Source organism: Perna viridis, chromosome 13 (assembly GCF_037379345.1).
Source record: "Perna viridis isolate PV_CMFRI_1.1 ecotype Kerala chromosome 13, ASM3737934v1, whole genome shotgun sequence".
Taxonomy (NCBI): Eukaryota; Metazoa; Mollusca; class Bivalvia; order Mytilida; family Mytilidae; genus Perna; species Perna viridis.
Window position 1 is genome coordinate 25,317,433 of NC_142457.1, and position 9,518 is coordinate 25,326,950.

At 32.9% G+C, this 9,518-nt stretch overlaps 1 protein-coding gene across 3 annotated transcripts in view; it reads right to left on the minus strand.

The window, feature by feature from the left end:
- LOC148600086 (uncharacterized) overlaps window positions 1-7,887 on the minus strand; it is a 20,908-nt gene extending 13,021 nt beyond the window's left edge. Inside the window, exons 1-2 of one of the 3 annotated variants that reach the window (XM_088558072.1) lie at window positions 7,785-7,887; window positions 477-606 (exon numbers count right to left, since the gene is read on the minus strand). In XM_088558072.1, coding sequence (XP_088414198.1) covers window positions 477-588 — 112 coding nt within the window. In that variant the 5' untranslated portion in view covers window positions 589-606; window positions 7,785-7,887. Of the gene's footprint in view, window positions 1-476; window positions 607-7,509; window positions 7,664-7,784 lie in introns of those variants that run through there. The other 2 variants (XM_088558073.1, XM_088558074.1) reach the window with 2 other exon arrangements.
- Between the last annotated feature and the right edge of the window lie 1,631 nt (window positions 7,888-9,518).

Below are 9,518 nucleotides of genomic sequence, written 5' to 3' on the forward strand. Positions count from 1 at the left end.
GTTTATTAACATATATCTCCTCTGGTTTCAAAGTTCAAAGGGGTGTAACTACCACAAAATTCAGTGGATCATAAATTCCTGGTAATATGCATATCTAGATATCAATGTTGTTAAGTTTCTATCTAATTACAAAGTTTCATGAAATTTGGCACAGTTGTTTTCTAGTTGCACTTACGAAAGTGTAATGAACAGACCGACAAGTAGGGCAAAAACTATACATCTGCCCACCAAACTAGGGGGAAGGGAGACATACTAAAGACTGTAACAAGTATTTTATTCACAGTGTTGTCAATTTTACTGATACTGAAAAAAAATTTTCATGAAATACTGGTTCTGAGGACGAAAATTATGTCAGGGTGGAGGTAGGAATATTACCTCTACCTATCTAGGCCATGAAGGTAATTTTGAATTGATAACAGGAAACAGACGCAAGTAATTTACTTCAGCTGGCCTAGGGTATATAGTATTGAACTTACTTTCATCAGAAGCCAATTTCTTCAGTGAGGTCGCAACCAGAGATATTATCATAACAATAATGGCCACCACAATAAATCCAACCACAAATACAACTTTACTGCTGTCACCCATGTTGCTTCAATAATAGTTCTGTAAAAGAAAGAAACAAATCAGTCTATTATTCAAAGGGAAATAACTCTAGATTAAAAATTATGCTTTTTCCTGTGATGATTCAATAAATCTGTAAAGAAAGATACAAATATACATTTAGTCTATCTTATGATGGCAATAACTGCCAACTAGGTTTTAAACTGTTTGTTCATTAAGACATGTCTATATCGTTGTATTCATTTAGAGTTGAGAAAACTGGACATTGCTCCTGATGGAACTAATACCCCTGCAGCCTGTTGAACACTGTACATTTGAGGACCAATCATACAGATGATTCATATGGGACACAATTTTTGTGGGGGAAAAACTAAGCACTTTTGTCACAGAATTTAGTTGCCATTTCAAGAACACCCAACTCCAAACTGCAATCAGTACTTTTTTTTTACAACATGACAGAATATAACTGCAAATTTACTTTAAACATTAAAATTCCTCACAACATGCACATCCCAATATGATAATTGAACACCCAATTAAGTTTCACAACAATCCTGTGAATTATTAAGGAGAAGTTGTGGACAACACCCTAAAGCAAGTTTTGCTGAAAAAAAGTCCAGCAGCCTACATTTCTACAATTTTGCCAAAACATAAATTCTCAAAGACATGCTCATTCTAATATGGTAATATAACAATCCATTGAGTTTCATTACAATCCTACAAGTCAATGAGGAGGAGCTGCAGACAACACATCAGACCAAATTTTGTTGAAAAAAAAAAATCGAACTAAAGTTCAACAGCTGTCATTTCTACAATTTTTGACTAAACAGTATGCATCTCCATGTGGTGTTATTACATCATACGAAGTTTCATAGCAAGCTGCTGCAAGCTGCTAAGAAAATTCAAATGTAGTTCAGACAGACAGATGTACAGACAGACTAGGTGAAACCTATATACCCACCCCAAACTTTGTTTGTAGGGGATATGATAAGACTAAAAACCTTAACCAGAAATTTTGAATGTACATGAATTTTGAACCTGGATATAAATAAACCCATCCAACATCCAAAACGGCTTGGATTTAGACAGCTTTAACTATATTCTAAAACAGTCCTCAATTAAAAAGAATTTACTCTTATTGACAAAGCAAACCAATTATTATGCCTAATATGATGTAACATTGTTTCAAACTTCCTGGTTTTTACCCCGATATTGCCATTTGTTATACAGACTTTCATTTTGACTACAACTGCCTAGATTTCATCAGTTTGATCATTTTGTTATTACACTTCATTCAAGATGAAAATGACTTTGGGCGAAAAATGACTTCGGGCGAAAATGACTTCAGATGAAAATGATTTCAAACCACAATTAACAACATATCTTTTACATCCTGAATTTGTAAGAACTACAAAATAACCAGTAAGTTTCTGGTTTAACTATCGTAAGTTATGCTATACTGTAATAACCACAAAATCATAAAATTTAAATTATTAGGCTATTCATAAAAAATTCTTAGTTTGATGTTTAAAGACTGACTTTCAATAAATAACCTTACTATCCAAAACATGCTTTCTTCATTTTCAAGATCATACCTCATTAGTGGGGAGACTCCCACAAAATCAATGGAAAATTTAGAATTTCCAACATAAAAATGTCAGATGTGAGGGAGGTTTTTTGGTTAAAATTACTATATTTTCTGTGAAAAATTACTTTTACTTAGAAAACTGACTAATAACACTCATTGGTACTTTTTGCAATATATTTTCACAGCAGGAATTCAAATTAATAATGGTCCAAGGTCTGGGACCCTAAATCTCTGATCTAGGACCTTTGAAATTTTATTTATTTAGGCCTTGGGCCTTCCACACTTTACTTTAACATTGTATTCAGGATTTAAGGTTTCTCCAAGTGGACCATTGATCATGAAACAGAAAAACTACACTGAATAACTTAGCTGTTACAATGAATAGGTTCAGAAGTACATGTACAGTGGAACCTGTCTAAACTGAACCTCTTCTGGACTGTAGTGTAGAATTTGTTTGGATTAGACAGATGTTGGGTTTACCAGGGTTAAAATACCCTAAAACTAACATGAAGGGACTTCAAAAAGTGTCTGGTTTAGACAGGTGTTTGTTTGACTCGAAACAGACTAAAAATACATAAAAATTTATATGAAAGATTTCAAAATTTGTTTGGTTTAGACAGGTTTTCAGTAGATTCAAAGGTTTGGATAAGACAAGTTTGACTGTATACAGGTAAGAAAAGTATAAGCTTAGATAATGAGTAAAATGTGATAAAGACATTTAAGTTGCACAGAAGCCAAAGATGTACATATGTTTATTTTCATAATCAATAGCAATGAGTAGTACCATGTACAACACATGTGAAACCTGCTACTTTTATTCATACTCCATGAACTTAATTCATCTGATTCATATTCATTGTACAGAAGTCCCTCTCTTATGTGGCCACCAATACTGCAATCCAAAACTGGCCACATAAGAGAGGTGGCCTCTTTTGAGAGGTTAGGCCAATTTCAGCATTTCATTGTATTTGTTACAAGTACATTGACCTGTGCATTTTTGAGTCCTATGTTAACAAAAAAACTTTTGGCTGTAATACACATGTACATTTACAATGAACATCATCACAGTATACCTCAAAAGTCACCCCTATACATGATTATACATACAGAGAAGATTCTAGACTTTTTTAGTATGAAACTAATCATCCACTTAAGGAAAAACAAAAATCCTTCAAAAGTACCAATGTATACAGTTGTCTGAATGTCCCAGACCAAGGTTAGGGATGAATTTACAAAGTCAACACACAAAGCAGAAATTGGCAAAATCAGAAATAAATATACAGTAAAAAAAATCTTAATGGAAAAATCTGGACATGAAATGGCGGAATTCTGCTAAAAAGCAGAAGAAAAAAATATCCCTGCCAGGGAAAAAAAAAATTCTTAGGTCCTAAGTCAAGAATTGAGAACCCAGACCTTGGACCACACTAATATGAACAACTTAATTACATGTAGTTGAACATTTTTATGTCCTTGGCCTTAACAATTTAAGCTTATGGTACATGTAAAACAAGACAGAGGAAATGTTTATACATGCACTTGAAGGATGGGGCAATTCATACTTCCTATCCCTCTAGATTGATTAAGGCAGAACTATTGTTTTCTATGGTAGTAATTCTTGCTTGGCATTGATTACAGGTTTTAAATTTAGCTACAACCCTGAAGACACAGCAGTTTCCTTACATTGAAAGTTGTGTATTACCAAACTAGTTAAAACTGTTACTGTGGAACCTAATCCAAATTCATCTCCTACTTATTGTGCATGCCCAGGTATATGTCACTGGATAATAAATTTACCAGATAGTTTAGCTTGTAAATTTATACATATTACTACTACCAAACATCCACATTTACGGCCTTTGTTGTCTTACTGTTGGTGGATTTTGAGTTTTGTCTAGGCCAGTTATTCAAATACATATCAAATAACATTAAGCTTAAAGAGGTAGACCTAGGGTAAGGGACATAACTCATGAAATCAGTGATATGTATCACATTCAATTTCACTAAAGTCTTTCAAGCTTTCATTTGAAACAGAATGAAATCAGTCCAAATTACTTTGATGCTTACAGGAGATTCATGTAAAATGGTAAATGCAAACGTTCCAATGATTTGCAAGAGTTGTGTCCCTTACCCTAGGTCTACCTCCTTAATAGCATCAGATATTAATATTCCACTTTGCAGCAAACATAATCTGGTCTCATTTTGGCCTAAAGAAGAGAATCATAGTGAAACCTGTCTAAATCAAACCCTAAATAAACTGGAAACCTGTCTAAACCAGACTTTCTCAAAAATCTTCATAACAAATTCAATGCATTCTTTCAATTTCATTTTTTATTATTTCCACTAGAATTTTGTTTCCCTTGATTACTCTTTCAAGTGTTTGGTTAACATATGTTCCTATTTTTTATCAATTTTTTTTTCACCAATAAAATTCTTTGGTTTCACCTGTAAGCATGTATACATACATGTACAATGTACAAAGAAAAGCCTATATGTACAGTCTGATGTGTATATATGGAAAACCTTGGTATGTTACATGTACATGTAAATTAACCAAAGTGACACCTCTTCACTTTTGTATAAGGAACTACTGTGGGTAATTTATTTATACCTGTGGGTATCATTTCTTTAAGATTAATAGAAAAAAGTCATTTCAATTTCTGTCCTATCAGTCAATGACATAAAAAAATTGACAGATATGTCCCCATTTCTCATAAAAGGGAATGCAATATATCAGGTACTATCATTGCTTTGAAGACAGAAGTGTGAAGAAAAAATTTTAAAATCAACATTTTAAGACATGAACAATGTAGTATAATCATGATATTCAAAGTTAGAGTAAATCTAAATATTTGTGGACACAGATGCAGATAAATTCCCAAACTTTGACTCTCTATATTTTTTTAAAGTCTGCATGTTCACTCCCCCCTTTTCAAAATCTCTTATGCTTCCATAATAACAAAGATGGCTATCATATCTTGAGCACCCCTAAAACCCAAATAAACCATAAACATGTCTTAACCAGACACTTTCATTCATATCAGTTTAAGATGTATTTAGTACCTGAGTAAATAAAACATCTGTCTAAACTGAACAAAATTAAAAAAAATCAACAAAAGGGGTTTGGTTTAGACAGGTTCACTGTAATTACTCTGCCATAACCTGTTACTGATTGATTATTTCAAGTACACCTCTACACAAATGTACAAAGTAAACTGCTGTAATTGATATCTTGACGCTCCCTCCCCTTCTACATCTGACCAAGACCCATCGTTCTAGACATTATGGACAACTCTCAATATGTGAAGTGAAAACACTGAAGTACCAAGCAATAAGATTCACATTGGCAATGTACTGTGTTTACATATCACAGTGAAATCTGTCTCAACTGTAATCATTAAAGACTTTAAAATTGGTTTTGTTTACACAGGTGTTCTATTTACAAAGGTTAAAAATACATCTAAAGTAAACTAATATTAAGGACTTTTAAAGGGGCAGACATGTTTAGACAGGCTTTTCAGGATTTTCAGAATATGGTTTGCACAGGTTTCACTGTAGCAGTCAAATTCTTAGAATGATCAAGATCAGGTACCGATGTATTAATGTATGTTTTTACACATAATGAATAGTATAGCAGGTGAAGGGAAGGCCATTATGTACAATTAAAGGTCACTGGTTCATTTCATGCAAAGCCATAGGTGTGAAATTACTTATTACATGTACATGTATCAATTATGACTGACATACAAATCTAATTACAGCATTTTGATGTCAATTTTTACAGCCAATAATACATATACAATTTTTGTAAAATCATTGGACCAATTTTACATTTACATTTAATTTGTGAATTCTTACCATCAATTTTTAAAAATACAATATACAATTTTTTGGGTAAAATTTAAGGATCAATATTACACTTTCAATGTCTGTGAAATCTTACGATCAACTTTACACTTTCGTTTCTGTGAAATCAAATACAATTGAATGTTGTGGACTGAAGGCCTGACAGACAACAGATGGAAATGAATCAATAGTCTCATTTTACAAAAGGGCCTAATTTATCATTTTCATTCATGGAAAGTTATTGTACACTTTGTGAAAGGGCAAACCATAAGACCATGATATTCCAATCATGATTATCTTCAAATATAATCAAAGCACCGATGGCGTTGAACCTTGGAGGTCATGTGATATTTATAGCTATTTTAAAAACTTAATAATCCGCTGATAGTAATTTGTTCTATCTGTATTTCCAAAAAGATAAATGATAAATTATTTACAAAGGGATCAGCACTTTTTCACCACAACTAGAACTACACATCAATACAATACATGTACTGATGATTCAAAATTTCAATTTAAATTTCGTCTTTTTTGCCCTTATCTTTGTGTTTTGTTTCATTACATTTTTAAGTTGTTTCTCAATGTAATCTTGACCACCTTTTTTTTAAGCTTTAAATGCAACCACTCACATGGAATCCATATACGAATATCAAACGCATTAATAAAATATGATTCAAACTTCTATACATGTATATGTATTTGAATTTTTCTTTGACAATCAACCATGTAAAATATAATTTCAATCTTAAACTGTAAAAACGGGCAATGTATTTATATGAAATAATCAATCTGAAACATTTTAATATGCATCCGCCAGATCTCTTTCGTGGTGGAAGTACTTTTAAGGCGGTTATCAACTGGAAGTCCTTTTGATTGACATCAGATTAATTTAAGACTCAGAAGTCACAAGACTTCTGAGTAAAAATCAATATTCAAAATGCTCTGGATTATCTACACTGTGTATTCTAAGGACCATTTAAAAGAGAACATTTTATTAAAAAAAGAAAATAAATAGCTGCAAGGGATTTTAAATTAGCTTACTAAGTTCTACTTACATTATCAAAAGGTACCTATGAAGCGTCACATTGCTACACCTCCTAGACCCTGAAGTGCCCAGATGTTCAGAAAATACAATACCTTCCTTTTGAGCATCAAACCTCCCATTACACACAATATCAGTTCCCGTTAACCCATTAAAAGAAATGCTTGTAAACAATGAATTCAAACAGTATTTTCAAAATACAAGTGAGGATTTACAGGGGAGACAATATACAAGTACATTTGTACATGTATAATACAACAGAGTTCAATGTACACGAGAGTTGAAGATTGAAGTATTTTTACTATTGTTTTACAACAAATTATTAAGAACAGTGTAAAAAATTCACAGTGCATGTATTTTGTTAAAAGCACAATCAATGGGTAATAGGTTGAAAATAGATGAAAATTCTCCTCATCTGAACCTGAGATCAAATTTTACGGACAGCTTAAGACTATCAACACAAAATACTGACCAATTTAAAAGAAAAGTCGTGGGAATTTTGACTTACTATACGTGCACTAAGATGGACTTCCTACTAAAAACTGATAAACGGAAATGTTATTGATAGATTTCGCAATATTTCAGAAATATTTATGACAACGCAATTCCTTCAGGTTAACAAGCGATTTCGACATTCAACGCAAATAACGATGCATTTTGCACGAAATGAGTTTTGGTGCATATAATATATTTTTGTAAAAGAAGGTAATAATAATAAAAAAAGAAAAATTCCACACATTTTCTTACCGACAAGATCAACAAACAGGTTGTCGCTTACAACAATGATATTTTGAAAAGTATTACAGATGTAGTTAAAATTGGACTTCCAATTCGAGACCGTGTTGGGTTATTTTTCACAAGATCCTAAAATTAACGGTTTAAATGATTGGTTTGCATTTTTATTTTCCAAGTTTATTTCAGTTGCATTGAACGTACTTATATTTGACGATTAAATAAACGATAAACCAATGATCTCAGAAATTGAAAAAGAATAGTTCTTTTTATATATTATTGTCTATCATATCAGGAAGTGTAATATAGTCTTTGATCATATGCTAGTACATGTAAACACAAATCGTAGCACATTGGAAATATACCTAGAAATATATCATGGGCGGATCCAGTGATTTTAAGAAAGGAGGTTCAAAAAGGTAGTTCCAATTTGGCTATTATTTACTTAGTGCTAGACCATTAAAATACATTCAAATTTTCGAACCTGATGTCAACCAAACAGCCATCGCTACTCTTTTTAAAATGTTTGTAATTTATTCAATTTAATCAAATAAATTGATTCCTGCCTTGTTGAAAAAAAAAAACAGGAGCGTTTAAAGTCCCTATTCTAGCTATGCACATGTATACCTTCACAATCAATCGTCTGTATACTTAAAAGCTTATTGTAAGACCTTTGACTGAAGAGTAACACCCCCTGGGTAACATTATAAATTGAAGTTTCTAAAAATAACATGTATAAGCCGGATTTCATAAAAAAAATCTCATAAATCAGAAAATATCCTTTCTCAACTCAACTTTCGACCAATCAAATTGCTTCAAAAAGAAGATTTAATGAAAACTCAAGGATTTGAGAAAAATCTTAGATATTTTTTTACGAAACCCAGGCCAGGTCCCATAATAGTAAATGATTCAGTGGAAACGTTAGATATCAATTCAGAATTTTATGTTCCTAATAGAAATTTGTCTTAGAATTCGCCACAAAGAGGAGGAGGTCAGATTTGACTGTCTAGAATGCGGTAATTTTGCATACTAACAACTTAATTAGCTATTTAATTGGTTATTTGAATTGCTATGCACATACATCCTCTGTATCCACCGATCATTTGACAGGTCAACCTTTTCTGAGGACTAGCAAGCTAAGGGTCGGTATATTCACTCTGTCTATCATGGGCTATGTAAATCATCAAAAATTGTCTAGAATGGAGTCAGGGTTTTGAACCACCAGAACACCCTGTCAATTTTCAGATTTTCAGACCAGGTGCCTCTCCCCCACCCCCCCCTCTCGGAACGACAAATCATACAACACAAAAGAACGTAATGAAGTACACAAAGAATAATGAACAACATGAACTCCCCTGAAGTCAAAGTGTGAAGGATGAGCCGTTCTGCTCATTGAAGGAAGGTAAAGTCCGTAAAATCAAGGGATCAAAGTTTCTAGCGGAAACCAAAAGAATAGTAATCCAGGGACAAAGACCAGACATGGAAAACAGGCAAACACAACCAAGAACATGAAGTTACTGAAATAATACATACAAAGTAACAAAAGTAAATGAGAAACTCAGACTCCACTAAAAACTTGGGAGCATGGACCAGGTGCACCGGTAGGGTAAGCGTCGTCTGCTTTTCTAGAAATATCCGCCAGGTTGCTCATAAAAGTCAAGTCCGTGGCAGACGAAAGAGGAAAGGAAAATTATGACACATTGAACAAACCAGTTTTCATGGTGCAGATGGATACGCCGTAACGATCCA